This window comes from Hyaena hyaena, unplaced genomic scaffold (assembly GCF_003009895.1).
Source record: "Hyaena hyaena isolate Hyena2069 unplaced genomic scaffold, ASM300989v1 scaffold_149, whole genome shotgun sequence".
Taxonomy (NCBI): domain Eukaryota; kingdom Metazoa; phylum Chordata; class Mammalia; order Carnivora; family Hyaenidae; genus Hyaena; species Hyaena hyaena.
The window spans coordinates 505971-531342 of NW_024080781.1; the positions used below are offsets into that span (position 1 = coordinate 505971).

The 25372-nt window shown below is 43.9% G+C and overlaps 1 protein-coding gene across 2 annotated transcripts in view; it reads left to right on the forward strand.

Moving 5' to 3' along the window:
• The window catches only part of RAPGEF5 (Rap guanine nucleotide exchange factor 5), a 223580-nt gene extending 201129 nt beyond the window's left edge, over nucleotides 1-22451 (forward strand). For both annotated transcript variants that reach the window (XM_039238850.1, XM_039238851.1), the window contains 6 exons: nucleotides 1837-1927; nucleotides 4067-4117; nucleotides 4941-5028; nucleotides 9939-10003; nucleotides 14387-14441; nucleotides 18315-22451. In XM_039238850.1, coding sequence (XP_039094781.1) covers nucleotides 1837-1927; nucleotides 4067-4117; nucleotides 4941-5028; nucleotides 9939-10003; nucleotides 14387-14441; nucleotides 18315-18433 — 469 coding nt within the window. In that variant the 3' untranslated portion in view covers nucleotides 18434-22451. The remainder of the gene's footprint in view (nucleotides 1-1836; nucleotides 1928-4066; nucleotides 4118-4940; nucleotides 5029-9938; nucleotides 10004-14386; nucleotides 14442-18314) is intronic.
• The last annotated feature ends 2921 nt before the right edge of the window (nucleotides 22452-25372 follow it).

Here is a 25372-nt window from a genome sequence, read left to right on the forward strand (position 1 = left end):
TCCACGTTCCACAGTTAATGGGGATAGAACTTCCAGATGCTCCCCGAAGGACCTTCTCTGCCCTGGGGGCCAACCACAGCTGTCCTCGGGTGGTGTCTAGCCCATGAGGCTGGCACCAGGAGCAGGCCACTTAGGGAGGACCTGCCAGGGCACAGCCAGCTGCGTATGTTACTCCTGCTACAGCGCCAGGCATTCTTCTTGTTCTAAACTAAATACTTGTAAACCCAATCTGTGCCACTGGAAAGGAATACCGTTTCTAGGGACAGTTTTTAATGTGTCTGGAAACTTCAAGATAGCTTTTGACCAATCATGTAAATACTGGAGGTCTCACTTAATTAAAAGAACGATAAATAGGGGCACCTGGGAGGCTCAGTTGGTTAAGCATCTAACTCTCAATTTCAGTTCAGGTCATGAGATCAAGCCCTGCATCAAGCTCAGCACAGAGCTTGGAGCCTGCTTGAGATTTTCTCTCCCCTCTGTCTCTGTCCTTGCCCTGCCTGCCTGTTAGCTTTCTTTCAAAACAAGCAAGCAAACAAACAAACAAACAAAAAAACCCCTATAAATACAGTTAAAAAGTTTTATACACAGAGGTACTCATTGCAGCCCTCCGTATTGAATTGAATTATATTGAAATGAGAATAACTTAAATTTCAACAATAGGGCAATAAGTAAGCACACCATGAAATATGTTTTTGATGAAGTTATAGAGCCATTAATGATGATAGTGAAGAATTCATAGTATACACTATAATGTAGTATAATGGAAGAAGCAGGATACAGAGTTGTATATGCACTGTTCCCAAGTTCCATCTAAGACATTGGTGAAGATGTGATGGGACAGAGAGTATCTGGTCCAAGCCAAGTTATTATATACCAGGTAGTTTCTGTGCACTGGCTTACTGTTGAGCATTTTCATATTTCTTCATATTTATCAAATTAGAGTGATTTCTTAATTTTAAAAACTTGTCTCAGAGAAGTGTTTTTTAATGCGCCCCAGAAAAAGGAGTGTCTGGAACTCATAGGCTGTCCTGGCTGAACTGGGAGACTAAGTACCCTGCCCACACCCCCCCCCACACTCCCCCACACCCCACCCCCGCCCCCGCCCCCGCCGGGGCTTTGAGAGTTAGTGGAATTTTAACCAATTAGGTTGAAGGGCATGACTGACGTGATGCAGAACAGATAAGCTTAGAGAGTGAAAGGAGCTCAATGTGATTTTATTTTGCATTTTTCCTCCTTTTTTTCTCTAAATAAGAAATGTGGGACAGTATCCCCCACGATATATCCCATATTTTATAGAGATAAGTAATACAGTAGCTACTTTGTTGAGAGTGAGGAAAATGCATCTGAATGTCTTTGGAGGGGAGGCTCAGACCAGTGAAGTGGGAGGGCCTTGTCTGTCAAAACTTAAAGACAGCATCCTGATTAAAGAGACCCTGATTAAGGAGATGGCCGAGAGAGCTGTTACAATGAGAATATGCTATATATAAAGAAACATGAATTCAAGAGTTTTCAGTTGAAACTTTAAATGTATCATTCAAAATAGATATTTTAAAAGGAGGAATCTATTGATGTATCCAGGGGGTGTCAGGAGCACAGATCTTTTCCTAGAGGTAAGGATGGACCCCAGCGTTTGGAATCTGTCACCTGTGTTAGGAAGAGTGGAGGGGATACCACCCCCCACCCATAGGTCAGTGTGTGTTGGCCATGGAGCAGAGTTCAGCCCTGCCCTGGACATTGAACTCTGTGGCCTAGGAGAGTCTTTGGGGCTTTATCTTGTAGGGTCATCTGGCAGAAGCATGATGCTCCAAGTACCTTGTGCTTTCTTTCATTCCATAGCTGCAAAGCCCAGAGGAACCTGAATTCTTTCTTTGCTATTGTGATGGGCCTCAACACTGCTTCTGTGAGCCGGCTGTCGCAGACCTGGGAGGTGAGCCTTGGGGGCCCACATGGAAAGGGCACATGGGGGAGGGACAAATAAAACTGAACAGGAAACATGCCAACAAAAGGCCTTTATTTAAAATAAGTTGATTTAAATGGTTTAAATGAGATAAGTACCATTAGGAAAAAAAATGTTAAAAATGAATGTGTCAAGCAGGACTATTTTGATCAAATGGCTTTCAAAATGGTTCTATTATATAATAGAACATAAAATATACACACATACATATTTGTTTTCCGCCCTGGCGCCATGATAGTGTGGTTACAGCCCCATGCTGGTCCTTTCAAAAGTGATGACATGTGTCCAGAGCAGATTTGTTGATATGCTAATGAATTTAAGCTTCCGGTCCTCTGTCTTGCAGGGCTCCAGGCATTGTGTTCAGTGGACGATGTCTATCTTTGTAAAATTTGCGGGAGTGAAATAATTTTGTATTCCTTTTTTCCAAAGAGGGTCCTGCAAAGTGTTATGTTTCAGGCCTCCCAAGTCAGGGCTCTGCCTCTGTCCCTGCTGCATGATGCTGGCCACTCGGGTTCTGAGGGGGAGAGGGCCACTTTGTTAATCCAAGCTTTGAACCACAGACTATAAAGGGCATACGAGAGAGGAACTGAAACCGGGGCATCCCTAAATGTGTCTAGAAGCTCTCAGCCTCTCCCCCGGCCCCATCACCTTCTTTTTGGGCTTTTGTTTCTTTCTCGGTCTCACTGTTCCCTACCGACTGACTGCCCCACTGCATGTACCTTATCTCTCCCTCATCATTTTCTCTTTAACCATCCAGGCTTCTTGCTCCCTTATGGCCCTGGGCTCCATGTGGCTCCTGTGGTCTCAAGCTTCTCTCCAGCCCTCTCTGATTCACCTCCTGTCACCACTCCATTCTCATGTTCCCGCTTCAAACTCCTACAACATAGGCCAGCTAGCTTTTCTTTACATTAGATCTCAGCTCAGAGCTCTGAACAATGTAGGGATTCACTGTCTTTGCATCAGGGACCATACGCCATTGGAATGCATGGTGGTGACCTGGGGGTCAGGGTCAGTGCCCCTTAAAGGAGTGCAAAAGAAAAGAAACGAAAGGCCTGCCTTCCCTGGTTAAGCAAACACGACCTGCACGCATATTGTGAGACGAAAGGAGGTGTAAAGCAAATGCCACAGTTGATCGGAGCAGGAGGGAAATGGCCAGCAAAGGTCAGAAGAAAGTGGAATTTGAATTAAACCTGGGAAGAAGCTTTGATTTGCAGAAATTGAGAAGAGAACTAATTGCGTTCGAACGGCATACATTTTGTGCACACATAGACTGCTTGCTGTGTGCAGGCAACTCATCAGTGCCATGGCTGGTAGAAAATGGGCCAGGCAAATGAGAAGGAGGTCTTGGACCATTTCCACTTGGCCCACAGAAGGGCAAGTGGAGACTCACAGCAAACCACCCAACTAGAAGGGGCAGAGTCGGAATTCAAATTCAGACTGACTGACTACTAAGTCAGCATGGAAGGTATCCAAAGTTTTCCTTATTCATGTCAGAGGCAGGCTGGAAAATCCCAGGTGCTTCTGGCTTGGGCCCACAGTTTTATTTGGGTGGATGGCATATGTTTTGACCCTCTATGATTTTACATGCCACATATGGATGTGGTTGATCTTTCCTATTCAGCAGTTCCTAACCACTGACGTGCAGGCTTCGTCACTTAGGGTTTTTACAGCCTTTCATGATTTACCCCTCTGCAGTAAAATACAATTCTATCATTTAAACAAAAAATGTCAGCCAATATTATTTCCCACTCAGCAAGACTCTGTAAGAAGACAAGAGCATTCACCAAAGGTGGGATATGGAGCTGAAATTCAAGTTTGTATTAAAAAATCACCAGTGTGTGGAATGTCTAACCAGTAGACTTTTGAGTCACATAGCTGTGAATTATTTTAAACTGTCTTGAGCAACACTCCCAAGGAATGTCACATGAAGGCATGATGAAGATTGCCTAGTGAGAAGCAAGTGGGGTAGAACCAAATGAGAGAGGTATTTATTATGCTCAGAAATGAGACACATGCCAGTACAGCTTAGGAAAAGTTCCCCCTAGTGCCTCTGAAAATAACTGACTTCTTTGACCTTTTCCTTTTTGTATTTTGTTTGTTTGATTTTAGAAAATCCCTGGGAAGTTTAAGAAACTTTTCTCTGAACTCGAGAGTTTAACAGTAAGTAGTGACCCAAAGGGGACTTACTCTTCAAATTAATTGATCGTAACAAATTTCCTTCTAGATTGTAATGGCCAGCACGTGCACTTCACCATGTCAGGTAGCTTAGCCTACATCCCTTGTATATGAAAATGTGGCTTTACTTCTTAAGGAATGAAGGAGTGGACAGTTAATGCCTCTTCCTCTCCGTGGAAAAAGGTAGTGAGGATGGTCCTTTTGACCCGATTTTCACAATGCAGATTTTTAAGCATCTAGTCCACGTCAAAGCCTACAGAATTAACTGTTATAAATGGAGTGTGTAGTCAGTGTCTTATGACTACAGAACAGCGTCTTTTTACTGTTTTCTCCTTTTTCTCCATTCTACCATTTCTTAGATTTAGGTTTTTTAAAATGTAGTTTCTTTTCTGAACACAATAAAACAATGTGCTCTTACTTTCTGTGCATTGTTTCTGCAGTATAAGGGAGGTTTTTCTTTGCGATGTACCTAACAAAAGACTTTGGGGTTACCTCATGATAGAAATTATGCAGAGGAAACTGTACTTAAGGAACCTATTTGAGGAAAATAATAGGGCAATCAAAAGGTGCTTCTCTTTTGCAGTCATTTCCCATTATTGTAAACCAATAAGTTGACTTTCATTCATTGCCACATTTCCTGCCCTAATTTAGTGAGTTTATTCTCCTAGGAAACCTTTATCTACTTTGTTCTGAGGAAGAACCTCTCGATATCTAAATCATGTTCAAATTGTATAGCAAAAGTGGATTTAGAATTGTTTCTGCAGCACATTGATTTTTCTTTCTCTTTGTCATCTGCTTGATTTGGAAGGATCCTTCCCTGAATCACAAAGCCTACAGAGATGCTTTCAAAAAGATGAAACCACCCAAAATCCCATTCATGCCTCTGTTGCTTAAAGGTAACAATTTTCATTTATGCAATTCCATCTTCAGAAGTGTGTCATTCTAACTATGAGGGGCCAAAAGAAAAAGGGGGACTCTAGGTGTATTTCTTGAGACTAACTTTGACATTACATCTAACTGTGTTTGCTTGTAATTGTTTTTTAAATGCTCGGTTATTTCTGAGGTACCTGAAATACTTAATTGTACTTGAGAGATAACAAAGCATTTTCACCTGACTTCCAAAACTTGGGACTGGAAGCGTGTGTTTTTATTTTGCTCTGCTTCTAAGCACCGTCTTATTTTCTTAGAGTTTACCATCCACTTAATTCAACCAAGAATAAGGCTGGAGTAAGGAACCCAAACAGCAATCATGCTGTCTACATTTGCAGCTTAAATTTCAGAGAGCAAACAATGGCTCTGACGTGTGAGAAATACCTTTGGTCAACACAGGCAGTATGGTGTATGAAAATGTTGGTGGGGGACATACTTTCTTTCTCCAGGAGTGAAACCCGTTTGGGAAAGTATGTGACAGCCACAAGCTAGTCCCCTGACTTCTCCTATAGAGCACCAAATAATTCATCCTGAAACATGTTAGTTACATTTGTTGATGAGATCTCAGTGGTCTCTTTCAAACGGAGAGGTTTAATTAAAAGGAAGTTGTTTTTATATTGGCCTATTCTGCTAACATTCAGTATATATTCTACTTAGGTGCTTTCCAGGGAAAAGGGATTTGGTCTTTTTTTTTTTTTTTTTTTTGCCATATTTTTATTCTTCCCAAGGGATTTTGTAGGAATACTCTTTTATATAGCCTGTGTCCTTCAGAGGCTTCTAATTTCTGCTGGGTCTGGCCCCACTAACTGGATTCATAAATGTCATTCTGGAAATGAGTTACCTAGGAACTGTGTTGCTGGATGGCCCTGCCGTTCTCCCTGTCCCCCTCCCCCCGCTGCTATATGGGCAATGGCAATAAAGCTGATCTTCCTTCCTCACCCTCTCTCCAGAACAACCAGGGCTCAGAGAATTTCTGAATTGCCCTGATTCCCTTCAGCTCCCCATCTAGCCTGCGTCTAGTAAAAGCAGGAATCTTTGTGAAACAATACTGTACTAGCACAACTAAGAGGCGTGCAGATGCTGCCTTCATGCTGAAAAGATTCTGCTAAATGTTAATGGGTGAAATGAGGGATTGTAATGCCAAAAGAGCACTTTAAAAGTTTACTCAGGTTTATGATTTTTATTTGCAAAATAAAACACCTTCAACTGGACGGTGGGGTGGCAGGTGGGATGTAACACTTAGAATCATTTAGACACAAATAGGAAGCTGGAAATGAGGACAGATCTGGGAAAGGAATTGATTTTAAGCAGAAAAAAAAATTGAACCATAATTTTTAAGGTAATGGAATTAGTGGACACTGTCCCTTTAGCTTACTTAGATATGAGCAGTGGTTTTTGCTGTATATTCTAGATTTCCCCCAAAAAATATTTAATTCAGCCACGTGTCTCACACTTATATCTTAGCTTGGATGCAATTTTCTGCTCTACTGAGTTTATCTAGACCTCTTTGTTGGCAGCAAAACAAATTTCCCTGTTTTCTACTGAAAATACATTCACTCATTCACTCTAGTAAACATGTTTTTTTTTTTCATTAGAAGCCTTCTTGAGTTTAAACAAGCAGTTAGTTTTCTCTTTTAAGTATTTTGTGATTATAAAAATAAACATCGTTAGCACTTTCTTTAAAATTATCATTTTTGTCTGGGGCACCGGGGTGGCTCAGTCGGTTGAGTCTGGGACGTTGGCTCAGGTCATGATCTCAGGATTCATGGGTTCAAGCCCACAATGGGCTCTGCACTGACAGCTGGAGCCTGGAGCCTGCTTCGGATTCTGTGTCTCCCTCTCTCTCTGCTCCTCCCCTGCTCATACTGTGTCTCTCTCAAAAAAGTAAATAAAAATTAAAAAAAAATTTTAAATTACTTTGTCTGAAATAATTTCCAAAGGACTATAAGGTGAAAATTTTAAATATGTATCATGCCTAAACACAACATTTTGGAAAAAATAAACAACGTTAATTTTGGGGTTTTATAATTGCAAAAATTATGTAAAGTTGTAATAAACTACTTTAGAACAACCAACTTTTTAATGAAAACTCGCCCCTGCCCCTTGTGCCTCCCACTTTGACTTGCTATTAGAGGAAAAGGACCAAATTGAACTCCTTGGGTGTTAAGAAGGATTAGGCCTCCCGCGTTTCTTTTTCTTTTTTTCTTCTTCTTCTTCTTCTTTTTTTTTTTTTTTTTTTTTTGAGACCTTCAGTTCCCAGTAAGCATGGAGATTATCAAGTGAACGAACAAGCTGAGGGTCCTTGCAGCCATCAGCTCTCCTATTTCCCAGCTGAATTCTTGCCTTTTGATGTAGTTGCCCTCCTACTGTGGTGTGGAATCTATTCAGAAAGCAGATGAATAGGAGGCCCTAAATAAGTGTGGGAGAAAGGATCCAGCTGACCTAAAGTCCAAAGCAGCCAAATAGTCTGTTTCATGCAGCGTTTTGAAGATGGTAGTCCTTCCCAGTAGAGTCAGTAATCAACAGGGGTTTGAAGATTAACCGAGGTCCTCTGGTGGGCTCTGTATGGATCTTAGAGCAGAGATGATTATTGCAGATTTGTGAGTGTATTTAAATAAAAGGAAAATCTGGGTGCTTGTATATTTCCTCCTCCTCTTTTAATTGCTATCAACAAGTAGAGTCATTTCATCTGGCAGTTCTGTTATATGAAGTGTGTGGAGAGTGTTCAGGTGTCTCCTGGTGAAAGGTACTCCTTTCCTACACTCAGCCTGGTGGGTACCCAGAATTGCTTCACAGCCCATGGCTTAAGTTCTGAGATCCCAGGTTTCTTTCTCTCTCTCTGTCCCCTTCCCTCCCAGCCTCCCTCCCTCATCCAAGTCATTCATTGTGAGCTCCCAGAGAGGCACAGTGGTGAAGAGGAAGAAGGCTCTCTGGGTTTGAGTCCCGGCTGGGAGGAGTAGAGCTGTGATCATGGACCAGCCGTGCGTGTTCTTTGGCTCACAGGTTCTTCACATTCTGTCCTGCTAGGGTTTTACCTTACAGTCGTTCGTTAGTGCTCTGTCTGATGCTGTTAATAGAGATAAGTGCCATTATTGTCATCACCCCATCATCATCCTTGGGAACATGGGGAGAAGAGGGCAATAATGTAACACTGGGAAATGGACCAAGTGACTCAGGGTGTTGGTAACCCGAGGTCTGATGGAGTTAGGGGAGAGTGGGCTTTTAGGTGATGTGTAATGTAGATAAAGAGTGCACACGCCATTCTTTGCTACACATAGAAAAGGTAAAAGCTAATGCGCCAACTACTTTAAGTATCACATCACAGAATGAAAGCTTATGCTTCCTTTCTGAAAGCAAAGTCATGAAAGACAATAAAATAAGCAGAGAGTTTGCCAGCCAGCTGTGTAATTGTAAATTGTTTTCCTATTAGAACATCAGTTTTAGTAAAGGGGGAAAAAAGCTTAGGAAAACTTTGCAGTCAGTGCTGGAAGCTGTACCTAAGGGATTCCTTGAGGAAAGGTCTGGATCAGGGGATCACGCAACTCTGTGACTGGTGCCGCCCCCTGGTGGGCAGTGAAAGCTCAGCAGCCAAGTGCCTGGTAGGCAGGTGTGCAGCACCTATCTCGTAATTGCCCCTTAGGGACCAGCAGGATGAAAGTCTTGATTAAATGCAAGTGATTTCCCTTTCTATTTATAGGAATCTTAAGCTGTTCTTTTGCCTCTTTTATGTCAGGTTATTTCAACAAGATAATTTTCATTTGGTTTGTCCTCCATGTTTGTGATCTGACATAATTATTTGCAGGCTCTTTGATTCTTATCTGTGAGGATTCCCTAGTGCTCAGTCATTGACCCTCTGATCTGAGTTTCTGAGTCATCCACTCACTGATCGTCAGCTGCTGTCTTTATTGTAACTAATTCCCAAATCCCTTACTCTTGAGAAGGCACTTAGGATTTTTGCAACCAGAAGGAGGTTTTTGTTTGAATATCTTCTGTCACTTCCAGTGCAGGTGAGGCTCAAACCAAATGTAACTTTCCCTTCCGCTGAAAATGTACTTTCACCCTAAGGAAAGTGGGATTCTTTCCAGCAGTGATGCTTTCTTTCTACCCATTGAGTAGGGACAGAAGCTTTGCCATTTTCCAACCTGTCCTTTTCCTCATATCTGATGCACAATCAGGCACTGTTTATTTTTTTTATATATTTTATTTATTTTTGAGAGAGAGAGAGAGACAGCATGAGCAGGGAAGGGTCAGAGAGAGAGGGAGATACAGAATCGGAAGCAGGATCCAGGCTCTGAGCTAGCTGTCAGCACAGAGCCCGACGCGGGGCTCTAACCATCAACCGCGAGATCATGACCTGAGCTGAAGTCGGACACCCAACCGACTGAGCCGCCCAGGCACCCCAGGCACTGGTTTTGATACCCAAAAATCTACATTTTAACATCTCAATCTAAATCTTCTACCATTGTAGGTAAAGCAAGCCCTATACACTTTGCCATGGATTGTTTAAAAGCAAACACATAAATATGAAAATTCCTTTGTTTCCGGGTATTTAGTTCTTTTCTGCTCAGGGTTCTGGCTTAAAACAATAATGGACTGGCTAAGTTATAGAATAAATAGTGTTAGCTTCTGTTAAGCAGGCTGAAGTACAATATATATAACTGCATTAATGTTATAATATTCCCACACACACACTTAAAATTATGCCTTTTCATATTGAATACCATACAGATTCAAGTTCAAGGTGCCTTGTCAAATGCATGGAATAATGCGTAATGTTTGAGAAAAATTGATAAGTTGCATTGCCTCTAGACCTCCTTAGCCCTGACTTATGATCTATTCCTAATGGCACATACATCTTTCTGTTTTTAATTTTCAGATGTAACATTTATTCATGAAGGAAATAAAACATTTTTGGATAATCTTGTCAATTTTGAAAAACTGGTACGTACATTTCATTATCTCTCCCTTTTCCCATTGTAAGGAAAGTGCATGCTTTCATTCTTGCTCCAAGAATGGTAACCAGGTTAACTCGCCACACATGGGGTGAGGCGACAGAGGACCGCTGTGCTACTTGAAAATCCAAGCACCTAGAATCTGGGAGGCGGACACCTTGGGATATCCTGCTGTAGCTCCATTTTAATCGCTTGAGGATGACTGATTTGTGCCCCGTTGTTTTTAAAGTAGATATGTCTATAACTCTTGAAATCCCTGTGTCCTAAGTGCTTTATAATCAGAGCTCAGTTATTTAAAATTTTGTTTTAAGTTTATTTATTTTGAGAGAGAGACAGTGCAAGCAGGGGAGAGGGAGAGAGAATCCTAAGCAAGCTCTATGCTGCCAGCACAGAGCCTGACACGGAGCTCGAACTCACAAAATTGTGAGATCATGACCTAAGCCAAAACCAAGAGTCAGACACTCAACCAGCTGAGCCACCCAGGCACCCCAGAGCTGTTATTTTAGATGCTACAGTCAAACAGCACAGCCAGAAATGGGTATTCAGAGTGAGGCTTTTTTGTACATGTTCTTTAGAGATGTGTTCTGTATCACTGTGTCATGTTCTATTTTTTTAAGATAATTGTAAATTTTTTAATACTTATTTATTTTTTTTAATATTTTTATTTATTTCTAGGAGAGAGAGAGAGTGTGCGAGCATGAGCAGGGGAGGGTCAGAGAGAGAAGGAGATACAGACTCTGAAATAGGCTCCAGGCTCTGAGCTGGCAGTCAGCACAGAGCCCGACGCGGGGCTCAAACCCACGAACCACGAGATCATGACCTAAGCAAAAGTCAGACGCTTAACCGACTAAGCCACCCAGGCGCCCCTTAATGTTTATTTTTGAGAGAGAGAGAGAGAGAGAGAGAGACCCAGGTGTGAGCAGTGGGAGGGGCAGAGAGAGGGAGACACAGAATCTGAAGCAGGCTTCAGGCCCGAGATGTCAACACAGAGCCTGATGCAGGGCTCAAACTCATGAACTGAGAGATCCATGACCTGAGCTGAAGTTGGATGCTCAAACGACTGAGCCACCCAGGCAACCCTCATTGTGTCATATTCTGAAGGTCCCAGGGCACCTATCTGCAACCAAAGACTACAGGCACTAACATTCTTGACTTTGTATAGGTTAATCTCCAGTGTTTGGTATGAATGAAACGATTTCAGGCAAATGAAGCCTTTGGTCAGTATCTGCTTCAAATCATGGCCAGTGCATCTGGTTAAGAATGCCTAACAAGTTTTGGGGAGCATGTGTGAAGATGTGGGATGAGGTGTATTGCACTGAGTAGAATTCCCTGTAAAGGGCTAGTAAGTTTCCCTGTGACTAACTTAGAGGGAACTTGGGTGAACAGTTACACTCTATAAGCTGACTGTTGTCTGTTAAGGGGAGACTGGCAGTTGACCTCCCCCAGGTGAACCAGTGGTTTGGTTAAGTTCCTTGTGTTATTGCCCCTCGGATAGTGCCACTGAAGTGAGAGAACAATTTGATAAAGGCACAAATGGAAAAGAGCCATGGAAAGATCCCCACATCCCTGTTTCTCATTCTGATCAGCATTTCTGGGCTTCCACTACTTTCTCCAACAGTCCAGTGGGAGTCTTTTGATGACAGCTAATGTAATCTAAGGTTTTGCTTTCAGATGTGTCAAGACTTCAGACTGAGGCTCCCAGGTGGCTCAGTCGGTTAAGCATCTGACTCTTAATTTGAACTCAAGTCATGATCCCAGGGTCATGAGATAGAGCCCCAAGTTGGTCTTCACACTGGGTATGGAGCCTGCTTAAGATTCTCTTCCTCTCTCTCTCTCTCTCTCTCTCTCTTTCTCTTTCTCTTTCTCTCTCCTCCCCCTCTTCCTCCTCCTCCTCCTCCACCTCCCTCTTCCCCCATGCCCTGCCCACACGCACACATGCGCTCCCTCAGTCTCAAAAAAATCAGATTAACCACTGGGAGCAAAACAAACTAACAAATAGTACTTCTGTTAGAGTCAATAACTGTCTGTACCCCCTAATCCTTTAAGATGGTTTAAGGAAATAACATGGCATAAATAAGTAATAATATTCTCTTTAAAATTTTAAATTCCCAAAGAGAACTTTATTTAAAAAGACAGCTAGAAGCTAAATGCAGTTATACATGCACACAATGGGCCATAGCACCCACGCGCATCCATCAAACACTGGCTAGCCTGTCATTTCTAGAGAGATCAGGTTCTGTAACATGAGTGAGTTCCGGAGCCTGACAGTAGATGGCTCTGAGGATGGAGCATGCCTCCTGCTGACCCCTCTTTGCATGGAGATGACAGGGTAAATACAAATTTTTCAAAGGGCAAAAATCTATTATACATTGTACATAGCCCTACGTTACACTTGGATGCTGGAGAATGAGGCTGAATTTCCTAATAGAGTCCGTGTTTTCAAGGAATTTTTCTTAGCACGGGACAGAGTTTCACTTCAGCTAAAACAGGATCATCTTTCACAATAATGAACCAATAGAACCTAACTGAATTAACTGGGGAGAAGCCAATTCCTCATGATGGATATTAGCTTAAGCCAGCTAGCAAATAATTCAGTGTATTCTCTTTATCTGGCTGATACAGGCCGACACATTAAGTCAGACGACATGATGGCCCAGAAGCACTCATTGGGTATAATAAGATTTCCATTGTTCCTTCTGCTGTCTCAGCAGCTCTAAACGTTTCAGTCGCCAGCTATTAAATAATGAAGAAACAAATGCTTTCTCTCTTTCTTCTCTTGACTCCTCTGTGTCGAGAGCCTCATCCTTTAGCACATTTTCCCCCTCCCCCCTTCAGAAAACCTGAAGACGAGGAGCAGGACTCAGGTTTTACTGATGCTCTCAGTCCTCAGCCCTGCACCAGCCCAAGGCTCCCGTGAGCTGCATAAATGGCACATGATAGAAATCAGTGTGACGCCATCGCTTAGAGCAGGAGAGGCAGCTTAGAGCTGCCCTGGGAATAGTGGTAACATTTGGGGAAGGAAACGTAACAATACTTTCACAGACGTGAGTCACGTCTCATTTCCTTTACAAATGCAACTTGAGCTCCTGCTATAATCACTGTCCTATTTAATTTTCCACTATTGAAGAGAAATACACTGGAAATACAATTGAGAACTATTTAATAAGTAGGTCATATTCAAACAAAGTTTCTACAGTTCTGACAGCTTTTAAGTAAAAAAAAATTTCATACTGAAATTATTCTTGTAGCAATAATTCACTGAGGGCTTGCTGTATATGGACGAGCCTTTGGTGTGTTAGGTGCGGGATATGAAAGATGATGACACATTTGGGGAAGTTGGGAGGCGCAGATAATGAATAATGTTGATTTCTTGAATAGTGGGATGGTGTTTGGATTTTGATATGAAACAAATTAGAAAGTCACTGGACTTTCCAGAGTGCTAGAGCACGATGGCGGCGTGTTTGGAGATGATTCTGGCAGCCACAGGGGAGAAATAGCAGTGGGAAATGGTGTTGTCCTAAATGTGGTCTTTCTCCTTCATCATGGAAAACTAGAAATGATAGAGCTAGAAGACTCTTGCAGGTACCCAGGTATGAGCTAGTGAGATCTCGTCAAAGGCAGCTGTAAGTTACGAAGACTTTTGCCTAGAGATCAGGGAGAACTTCGAAGAAAGAAATTAAAGCAGAATCCTGAAGACCGTAGGAGAGAATATAAATCGTAAACTGCAAACGGTCTCTGTCAAGATGCTGGCGTTTTAGAAAACGTTTGCCTTTTGTGACTATGTCATTTCCTATCATGATTTGAGATACTTGAGTCCTTGATGCCACCAGAGTTCCTACCTGCATTCAGCCAGTACACGGAAGTCACTGTGTGACATATGGCAGGGGCTGGTGTGCAGAGTCCTCTAGTGCCACTTGGGCCACCTGGCCTCATCCAGAGCAGCGCCAACCACAGGAGGCCAGTGTATACTGTACGCGGAGCCTCCCAATCTCAGAGAGGCTTCATGGAGAGAAGGCCAAACATCCCTGGAAGGGAAACGCCAAGGCCGATTTGGACAGGCAGTTGGGGCGGGAGTGCCCTAACTTCTTTACACTGTGTAAACAGTGGGCCATTAGACTCCATGGCACGAGGAAACCGAGGGCTCAGTTAGAATCTGGGCACCCAAGTTTGGGAGCACGGTTGCTATGGACGAAGACTGAATATCTTTTTGTAATCCAAGCCCAGTATTCTCAGTGAAAGTCAAGTCCAGCTCCAAATGCAGCAGTCCATTTGCACCCAAGGGTGCACTCTGCTTCCATCCCAGGAGGCATTGCTGCTCCAGAAACACCCTAAATGACCCTTCCACTGATATGTTTCCTGCTCTGCCTTCCAGCATATGATTGCAGACACTGTCCGTACACTGAGACACTGCAGGACTAACCAGTTTGGTGAGTAATTGAAGTCGGCTGTGGAATGTAAATTCACCCTACATTGGTACAGACTGTGACCTCATCACGAGTATTTGGTGGTAATAATTGGAAACAGATTATAAAGTCTAATATGCATTTACTATATTCTCTCTTACTTTGATCACTACATATTTGGGATGCAGAGGAAGACAAGATTGAGCAGTATTTTATCCTCTCTTGGCAGCAAGTTTACACTGTGCAGAGTGACTTTAGATGAGCTGAGGCTCCCCACTGTACCCCTGAGCCAGAAAGTCTGTTGGCCTTCCCCCTTGGCTCAGAAGTACCAGTGGGTTTATCAGGGGTGACCCTGTTCCTAAGCTTCTTGCTTGGAGTCTTCCTGGAATTGGAATATAGTTTGTAAAAGTGCCTAAAGCAGCCTTCCAGAATCTTTCCTCCTCTCCAACAAAAACTTCCTGTCTGGAGCTGCCTTTCACTGAATAGGTATTTTTCTGACCGTTTTTGTGGACTCCCCGCTGAGATTAACATGTGTAGGAATATTTGTTCCTTTTTAAACCTCAGGCATAATTTACACTATGTTGAAATAGCGTTAAAACATTGCAGGAAGGAAGGAAATCAACTTTATTGAGTTCAAGGAGCGTTCACATGGGCAATGGCATCCTGATACCAGTATTGGTGATTGGTGCATGGAGATCATTAACCCTGCGGTGCAGAGCAGAAAATGGAGATTCAGAGAGTTAATTCATTCCCCCATTATTCAGACCAGGCCTGCCTGACTTCCTGACCCATGCTCTTTTCTTTGCCTCCTGCAGCTTCTATAGATATGAAGGGCAGTAAAGAAAGAAAAAAAAAAGAAAGTTGAGTTCAGTAATTATAAATCAATCAAAGCTGACCACTAAATAAAAACTTGCTTTATAAATCCTCTGTGTAAAATAATTTTTTCAACAATACAGAAGTAGAAAGATCAAAGTCCTACTCCCTAAAGATCAGTGCATATTCTTAAGCAAGTTTTTTTCAGTTTGGCCAGTCAGCTGGCAGTACTGCCCCTACAGAGTAACGGAACTTCTGTATGAATTACAAAGCTTGTGTTTGAAAGGGACAGTTTTAAATACAGGACCTAAGTTTGTTGTTTTTTTTCAATGTTTATTTATTTGGGGGGGGGGGATGGGGGAGTGAGCATGGACAGGGGAGAGACAGAGAATCCCAAGCAGGCTCCATGTTGTCCAAGCAGAGTCCTGTGCGGGGTTCAGTCTCACGAACCATGAGATCATGACTTGAGCCAAAATCAAGAGTCAGACACTCAACCAACTGAACCACCCAGGCTTCCCAGGACCTAAGGTTTTAAATATTTACATCAGCTACTACCACCTGATATGTGTTTATATGTTTCTCCATTAAGCACACGAGTACAATATACTTACAGTAGAAACAGTGATCATAACATTGTCATGAAGATTCATTCAAATATGCAAGCATAATGCTGCCGAATATTGGGTTCATATTTCTGTCATCCACCTTTGTTTCCCAAGTATTTATGCATACTCACCTGATTCTAAGGTATCAGTCTCGCTGATCAAGAGTCTCTGCAAGTGTAGACAGGAAGGTTATACTGGCTTGGTGGCCATGACCCTGTCTTGAATGCCTCATCACCAGGGAGTAAGGCCCCATTGAACAAAGCAGAACTCTTTGTTCTGTTAGTAAAATTAGTGAAATCCATTTTGACAGCTTCTATGGACATAGTAAACCAATGTCAGCATTTGGGATAAAATAAGGTAATGTTAATCAAGCCACTTAAAAATTACGAAGTTCTGGGGAGCCTGGGTGGCTCAGTCGGTTGAGTGTCTGACTTTTGATTTCAGCTTAGGTCATGATCCCAGGGTTGTGGGATCAGGCCCCGTGCTGAGTGTAGAGCCTGCTTGAGATTCTTTCTCCCTCCCCTCCCTCTGCCTCTACACTACTCATGCTCTCTCTAAAATAAAATATAAATTGTATTACATTTATAAATACAAAATTATATAAATATATTCATATAATGTATATAAATTATATGAAATTTATATATCAATTGGCTGGGTGGCTCAGTCGGTTCAGTGTCCAACCGGCCCAGGTCATGATCTCGTGGTTCGTGGGTTCAAGCCCTGCGTCAGGCTCCATCCTCAAAGCCTGCTTCCTGTTTCGGATTCTGTGTCCTCCTCCCTCTCTCTGCTCCTCCCCTGCTCACACTCTGTCCGTCTCTCTTTCTCTCTCAAAAATAAATAAAACATTGACAAAATATATTTATAAATAAACGTGTTTTTAATTAGGAAGGGCCATGCAAGTATCACTTGTCATGGTTGGAGCCACTCATTCTGCCATCTTCTTAAGGTTAAAAAATTAACAAAAAAATTACCTTTGTACCATGTGTTTTCTAAACCAATATTTACTAAACCAAAGGCAGTCTCTCAGTGTCTTACAGAGAAGGTGTTCTAGAATAATACAACTTTTTGGTCACTTCCAAACAAGTGGGATGGTAAACACTTAAACTCCTGGTACTTTTGCTTTTTGAAACCAGGAAGCCTTGTTGCTATTAAACTTAGCATACAAGTCTTAAATTATAGAACACATTTGTCACAGAGCAGGGAAAAATGGATTATACCAAGAGAAGAAATTGCTGCATTAAAATGCTTGGCTTCCTGTGGTCCCTCCACTCCGGCTGAACCCTGCTGCTCCTGTCCAAAATTCCATGAAGCAAGAGGATGTGACGTCACCATCTCTCACACTGACATTGTCTCTCGATGGCAGTTTAGCCAGGCTCCCAGTGCCTTGAGGTTTGGGGGGAATTTTTTTGGATTGTGTTTGGTTTTGCCTGTGGGAAGTGGGCTTGCCCCATTGTCCAGGCTACTTTATCTCAGGCTCCTTATCAAACGTGTCACCAGCTGGCACGTATATGTTCACAGGGCACTGAAAGCCTCTTGTGGCCCTTCAGTTTTGTAACTACCCCGGACTTCGGAGTGGAAAACCCCCTTGCCTTGTCCTTTGCTGGGTAGACGTTAGCCCAGCCACATGCTTCTGGAACTTGTTTGGTCTATTAAGTAAAGCTTAAGTTCAGTTCTGTGATATCTGTTCATTCAAATGCTTCCTTAATTTTTTTGCTTTTTCAAAAACTAAAGACACCAAAGAATTATACAAAGTCTAAAACAAACCATTGAGTCTGTGCACTGGCCAGATTAGCAGTGTCTTCTGACAACCCCCAACTGAGATATAAGAGCCAGTGAAAGCCATTTACACACCAGTTGCTGTGACGCAGGACCTCAGACATGGACTCAGGAATCCCGTGGTCTGGGTGCCGGGCCTGTTCAGCCACTCCCTTGCTGTGTCTGTGCTGGTTCCCACTCTGTAGTGGGGAGATAGTAACATAGTCACTAAGACTAGACAACATCAGGTAATAAGTGCTATATAAATATTAGTAAAACAAATACCGTCGCAGTCTGATGACCTGACCTGAGGCGCTAGTCTGAGCTGGAAAAGCATCTCCTCTCTTAGGATAAAGATCCCCTTTCTGGGATGCTGACCAATGAGAATCTCCCTGCTAGATTTACTCTAAGCCTTAATGAGAGGTTTTACTGGTATTCAGAAATAGCATTTCTGCACAAATAAGATAAAAACAGGGAGACAAACCATAAGAGACTCTTAAATACAGAGAACAAACTGAGGGTGGCTAGTGGGGTGTTGGGTGGAAGGAAGGGCTGAAGGGGTGGGGGGGGCATTGAGGAGGACACTGGTTGGGATGATCGCTGGCTGTTATATGTAGGGGATGAATCACTAAATTCTACTTCTGAAAAAAAAATGATTAATTTAAAAAAATAGCATTTCTGCTCTCATCGGATTGACTGTCTTGTGTCTTCCAAAAACCAGGAGGTGACATGTCTCCAAAGGAACACCAGGAGTTAAAATCCTACGTCAACCACCTGTATGTCATTGACAGCCAGCAGGCCCTGTTTGAGCTGTCACACAGGATCGAGCCTCGGGTGTGAGGCCCCCCTCCCCCAGCCACCAGCCTCGCCTCCCCTGGACTTGCGGCACTTTGAGCTACGGGAATGTCAGTGCTGAGCACGTTGCTTTCCTGTGAGAGAAGAAGTTGCTGAGTTTTATCAGTACATCATAAGGCGCCCGCCGGAAAGCCAAGCAAAGTGTGTTCAGGAAGTTGATGTCAGCCACCAGAGATGGGGAGAGGCCTCTCCTAGCTGCTCTCAGAACGAGAAGGCAGAAAAAGAGTCAGAAGCATTCTTGAAATGGAGAAGTCTGATTTCTCATGACCGCATTGTTGATCCAACCCAGTTTTCAATTTGAGATGTGCCAGCATCAAGACGAGCACGTGTCTTGACCTTCCATGACCCAGTATTTCAGTACGAGTGTGTACAAAACAGGAGTTTTCCATTGCCTGGTGACAGATTACTGTTTGTAGGCTGTCAAAGAAGCAGCTCATTTGAACACCTAAAGGCAGTGACAGCATCTCTATATTTCCAGGGAGAAGGAGTAGCCGCTGTCAGTACAAACTGTGACATCACCAAAAGCCACTTGTGTCTAGGAAATTAGGACCGCAGCCGGCATCCATGCTCTGATTTCCAAAAGGGAAATGTCAAGGCATGCATTTCTTTGCATCCACAATCACTTATCAGTGTAGGCTTGCAGGTGAAATTCGTTTCTGTACAACCAATTTCAACTATAGGCAAGTTAGACTATGTTGCTTTACCAATAAGGAAAATAGCAATTTTTAAGAAATGGACTCATTGTTCAATTTCCAGGGAATTTCTTACATGTGCAAGAAGATTCACATTTCTTGTCGAGAACAATGTGATTTTTGAAAAAGCACAGCTGCCTGGTAGATTCTAGGCACTCAGTAACTGTTTATTGAGGGAACAGAGTCACAGAGGTCTGCGTTCTTGTGCCTGGCGATGGATCCCCTAGTGTTCTGCATCCTCCGGCAGGCTCCTTTGCCCACAGCAGAGAATGGTAACAGCCAACACTGGGAGGGGAGGTGGGATTTGATGTGTGAAGCACTTAGCGCTGCCTAGAGAAGAGCGAGGTACTTAGTAGTGACTGCCCATCTTTCAGCAAATGCAAAGAACCCCAAAATACCCAAATGTCTGATTATGTTGGACACTTAAAAGTCCTGCAAGTCCACCTCCTAATCAAGGCCCAGAGCTTTTCTGTCATTTTTCTTTTTCCTCCAGAGTCTCAGAGTCTTCTAGTCTACTTTTTACTCCCATTTTTAGAGATTGGGGCTCCTACAGTAGAGAAAACCTCATGCTGTTCTTAAGAACTGGTTAGAGGATTTCCCTTGAGCTTCAAATGAACAAGAAAAAAAGCCTTGGGCATTACTGCAAAACAAGGGCCCTACTTCCTCTATTCAGCCCATTCATTTTCCACACGTGTGAGTTCTCTCCTGCCTGTTCATCTCTCCATCGTTCACACAGAACTGCTTCCTTCTGGCCCATTAATACCTTATTACCGAGGGTGTCCGACGCTTTCTGATACCCTGTTAGCAGTGCTGTTTCCTGGGCTCAGGAACCACACTGAGCCTGAGAGAGCGCTGGAAGGAACCATGTGGAGAAAATCTGGGGTAGGACTTTCAAAGAGACTCGGTCTGTCCCAGCATGTGTAAACTTCAGTCCTGAAAACTAATAGGGTTTTACAGAAAGGCACCATCCAGGGATGATCCACCCAAAGAAAAGCTCCAGGCTGCTGGGAATGGACAGAGACCCCCTGGAAGAGACAAGAGCCATCAGGACCAGGAAAAATCAGCTCCTGATGATTTTTGATGGCTGATCAAACACTGGAAAAGCTGTCCACTAGGCAATTATTGGGGACAGCTTGGGCTTACGGCACAAGCCCATGTTCTCACCTTTTCCCTGTGCTGGGGAGGATCACTTGGTCAGTCTAATCATGCAAGGCCACTTTGACATTGTCTCCACATTTTACAACTTAGGTGGCTCTTCACAGGACATCCCCATTACTCCAACCAGAACATGACCTCTAGAGGACTAATTTTCAATGGAGAACTACTTCAGCATAACACCTGCTGCTTAGATCCCTATCCCAGTATGTACACAGCCAAATGAATCCACACATACATCACATTTAAACTCATTCTAGTGGTGTAGTCAGTATTCCACATGGCGTGGGTAGAAACAGGCCAGGGACGATGAGGGGCTTGCACACAGTTTCCTCCAGCTGTGGCCGTGTGGCTCTCAGGGCAGCAAAGGGAAAGGAGGGTTCGGTTTAGTTTTCATTTGCTTTTTCATCCCTGTCACCCAAATGTCAGAATCTCCAAATCTTTCTGATTTAACAACGTTAAATTGTCTGATGTAACAACGGTTTCCGGAGGTCACCCAAGCATCAGCAGCTCAGAAGTTTCAGAAGCCCTGTGAAGACGTAAATCCAGAACTCAAGAACTTAAGATGGAACTGAAGACTGAACTGTGGGGCTGGCTTTAGCTCCGCATGAAACTATCCTGAACGAAGCTGAGCCGCCCGGCCGTGAGGCTCCCTGTAAATAGGGATTCCCTTTCCAAATACTCACCAAGGCCTCTTTGGAATAGATTTTGTTCTGGCTAGAAGGGTGGACCAGGATATCAGAGCTCCTTTCCAGCTCTTAGATTGTTGGGATTCCATAAAATCTCCATTCACTCTGAAAATCTCTAATCTGCCAACTTCCTCAGCGAATAGTGCCCGAGCACTTCTCAGTGGGTTCTTTCTGCTCCAGCACCACCCTCAGGCAGGCATGTGGGCCTGTACATTGGTCTGCGTCCCGGCAACCAGCCCTGCTTACGAGGTAGCACACGCCAGGTTCCTGTGGGCTAACCCGCAACCTTCCTGAAAATTTTTTTCATACATTATTTCCAGATGCCCCCAAAGCTACAGTATTTTAAATTCACTTTTTCTTATCATCTGTACAATTGCCAAATAGTTAACAGTGCTAAGTATTATGACCTACATTCACTTCATTTTTGTATCATTAATTCTGTGTAGATAAATGCCTTTCACTAGACCCGTATCCACAAACAAGTTGGCTGGAGCGTGCAGTGAATTCACAAGCGCGAGGACAAAGCAAAAAGCCAGCCGTCCAGCTGGCTGGCAGAAGGTGCTGCACTGTGTAGGCCAGCCTCTGGGCAGGGAGAGACCGTTGCAGGGAAGAGGGGGTTGGTGATGTCTGATCCCTGGAGCTGGGCTTCCCCATTGCCCCAGTCCCAGCCCCGTCAGCTCGTTATGGCTGTCACATACACCGCAGATCTCAAACCTTGTGTTCTGATCCAAGCTGCTCAGAAACTAGACAGACACATTAAAAAGGGGGAAGATGAGATCCACTGCAGTTATCTAACACAGCGTTCCTTTTAAATGCTTCAAAGACATGTCCTTAAAATTTCAGCCTGCTCATTAATGAGTGGGCCTTTGTACTTAAAACTAGTAGGGGGATGAAAAGTTTTTAAAAATTGCCAAAAAGTTAGATGAAAATGTACTACTGTATAAAGCGAAGCTGTATATACTAAACATTTTTTAGCAGAGGAATATTTATTTGCATAGCCTATTTATTGTATTCGTATTACACGTTTATTAAATACTGGGATGAAATTGATGCCCTGAAGCAAGGACTCTTGCCTTTTAATGCATCATTCATTAGGACTGCTGTGACATTGTCAGCTTGCATTAACAATTAGAAGATAGAAAACCCACAATCAGGGTGTCTACCTAACTTCTCAGGGACTACACTTCGTAGTTTTCCACCATAAAAAGAGCTGGTAAATATGAAACATTTGTGGAATTACCAGAATTGCCATTAACAGTATTTTCTTTCTCCCATGTCATGCTTTCTGCTTCTGTATATATGATTGTGCTGTGTATTTATCAAAGCTAGTAAGCAATAATTTATATGTAAAAAAAATGGCCAAGCAATATAAGGTGAACACTTATGTAAGTCACAGTTACCTTATCTTGTATTCTCAAGTGTTTTTTTTTTTAAACTGCTTTTCCAAATATAAGATTATGTTAAAGATATTGTTGCTGCCTCATGGCTTCTTGGTGTGTCTGTGATGTTCGTGGGCTCCGTAGCCTGGGACCCGGCAGTGTATTCTCACGGTTTAGAACCCACTTGCTCACCGAGCGAGCGACGGGTAGGTGAAGAGATTCCCAGACAGCCGCTGAAGCTCTGAAGCCTTTACGCTGCCACTGAGCCACTGGAGAACGCAAGGACCCTGGGTAGGGTAGTCGTATCAGGACTCCCCTACTCTGTCCCTGCTGCCACCACACTCAAGTGGGATCAGGAACTCTGGAGACTGAGGGAAGGTCCTGGCCCTGGAGGCAGTGCTCCAAGTCTCACGTGGGGGCCCTGCCCCCACAAGATGTGTGGGTGGGATGGTAAAGCACAGGGTAATACCGACGTTCTGCACAAGTAGGAAGACTAGACCACGTCATTGTTCAAAATCTCTACCCCTTCCTAGGGGAGGGTTATACATTCTGCTTGTCGATGTCAGCCTTGGTTTTTGGCACGCGGTAATTAATCCCTTCCTGCAAGAGGATTGTTTACCTCACATGTTGAACTCAGGAGTGGTCAGACATCCTGCTGTGTTCAATGGAAAACAGGGAGAAGTGACCTGTGCAGCTTGTAAACTAAAGCACTAAAGCCAGTGCCGCCATGTCACTTCTGCCACGAGGCCCACAATGTTCTAGGAAAAGGTATTTCCATCTACCCGCGTCTCCAGCTTGGGAAGGACATGGAACATCATCGTTAGAAGCCACTGATATTAGGGGGTGGTTTGTTACCTTAAAAGAATTTAGCCTAAGCTAATTAAGTTCCCCAGGGTGCTTCTTTCTTGAAAAGCTGCCCTTTCCCTCAGTCCATGTGTGGGCAGTAGTAGTGGCTTTGCAGAGTACCTAGTGGATAAAACTTCCTGTTGTCACACATCCATGCAGAGCCCTTGTCTTTATATGGGGGAAGGTAAAGAAGACCAGAAGGTGGTTTTCTCGGGTTCTTACCACCCAGAAGTGGCAGTTCTGAGTGGCAAGGGAGCATGAGAGGTGAGAGCACAGGCGTTGCCTCTGAGGGCACTAGGGAGCATAGAGAGGAAGACCACTGGGTCTTAGGGCCTGTGTCCTCATCCACAATCACTTCTTCTGTGGGGCAGGCCTACAGTCAGGAGAGGAAGGGAGAATGGAAGCCCCAGGCTCCGGCTTCGCAAGGGAACAGAAGAAAGCGAAACTCCCGTTGCTCCAGATAGTTGGGAAATTCTCTTTACGGGGATCGCCTATACTGGGAAGAGGAACAAGCCTCCTGTTCAAATTAGCAAACTTTATTGTTTTTTTCTGAGATTCCTTTTTTTAAATTATTTTTTGGGGGGCGAGAGTGGAGTGGGGGAGGGTCAGCGAGAGGGGGACAGAGGATCCAAAGCAGGCTCTGTGCTGACAGCAGAGAGCCCGACACAGGGATTGAACTCACAAACCGCAAGATTATGACCTGAGCCAAAATTGGACTCTCAACCAAGTGAGCCACCCAGGTGCCCCCAAATTAGCAAATTTCAGAGTGGACTTTCTGGTCTTGGCCCTAGTGCATGAGCTACAGTCGTATTTCAGGGGCTGGGAGAGCTCCCTGGCTGCTTTGGTTCTCCTCTGAGGTCTCTCAGATCCCCACTGAGCCGCCTGGCATTTGCTTTCCATTCACTACTTTATTTATTTATTTATTTTTTTAATATTTTTATTTATTTCTAGGAGAGAGAGAGACAGCGTGAGCAGGGGAGGGTCAGAGAGAGAGGGAGTCACAGACTCTGAAACAGGCTCCAGGCTCTGAGCTGGCAGTCAGCACAGAGCCAGAAGCGGGGCTCGAACCCACGAACCGCGAGATCATGACCTAAGCGAAAGTCGGACGCTTAACCGACTAAGCCACCCAGGCGCCCCCCATTCACTACTTTAAACAAACAAGATTCCTAAAGCTTTAGACTTGTTAATGTTCTTTAGTAAAGTATTACTGTTCAGGAAGGCAGCGCAATGATTTCTTGGCCGGAGCACGGCGCCATCCTTTCCCAGCACAAGAAAGGCACACCCAGCACGCAAGACAGAAGCACTGTACAGAAGTATGAAGTCCCTCCTGGGGACGTGAGCAGATGTCCTTCCTCCAGCCACGCCCAGAACTGGGTCCATCTGCAGCTCTCAATTTTGTTTCTTTTTTTTTTCATTTTTTATATATTTTTAAAAATTTTTTTCAATGTTTTATTTCTGAGAGAGAGAGACAGCATAAGCAGGGGGGTTCAGAGAGCGAGGGAGACACAGAATCTGAAACAGGCTCCAGGCTCTGAGCTAGCTGTCAGCACAGAGCCCAAGGCGGGGCTCGAACCCACAATCTGTGAGATCATGACCTGAGCTGAAGTCCGATGCTTAACCGACTGAGCCACCCAGGCGCCCCTTAATTTTTTTTTTAATTTTTTAAAAAGTTTACTTGAGAAAGAGACAGCGAGCATGCCCCTCAGCAGAGAAAGAGGGAGAAGAGCATCCCAAGCAGGCTCCACACTGTCAGCAAGAATCTGGGCTCGAACTCAATGAACTGTGAGATCATGACCTGAGCTGAAATCGAGTCAGACGCTTAACCAACTGAGCCACCCAGGTGCGCTCTCCATTTTGTTTCTCTTATGGGGACTTGATGTTTGCTCAGGAGGAGCTTGACTTACTCCTCAGCTCTACTGTGGCTCTTCACTATGCCTCTCCCTGGGCTGGGGAATCTTCCAGGGGTTGGGTTAGGGTTCCCTATGGTTAGTTTTCAGGACACTTCTCATATAAGGTCATTTCACTCCTCACCGGAGTAGCCCTATAGTAAGCTCTGCAGCCACCTCGGAGCCCTTTGCTTCACCCCAGCCTGGGGGTAAAGGAACTTCTGGGCCCTCCTCGCGCGGCCCTTCCACTCCAGGGTGAAATTGGGCAGGAGAAGTG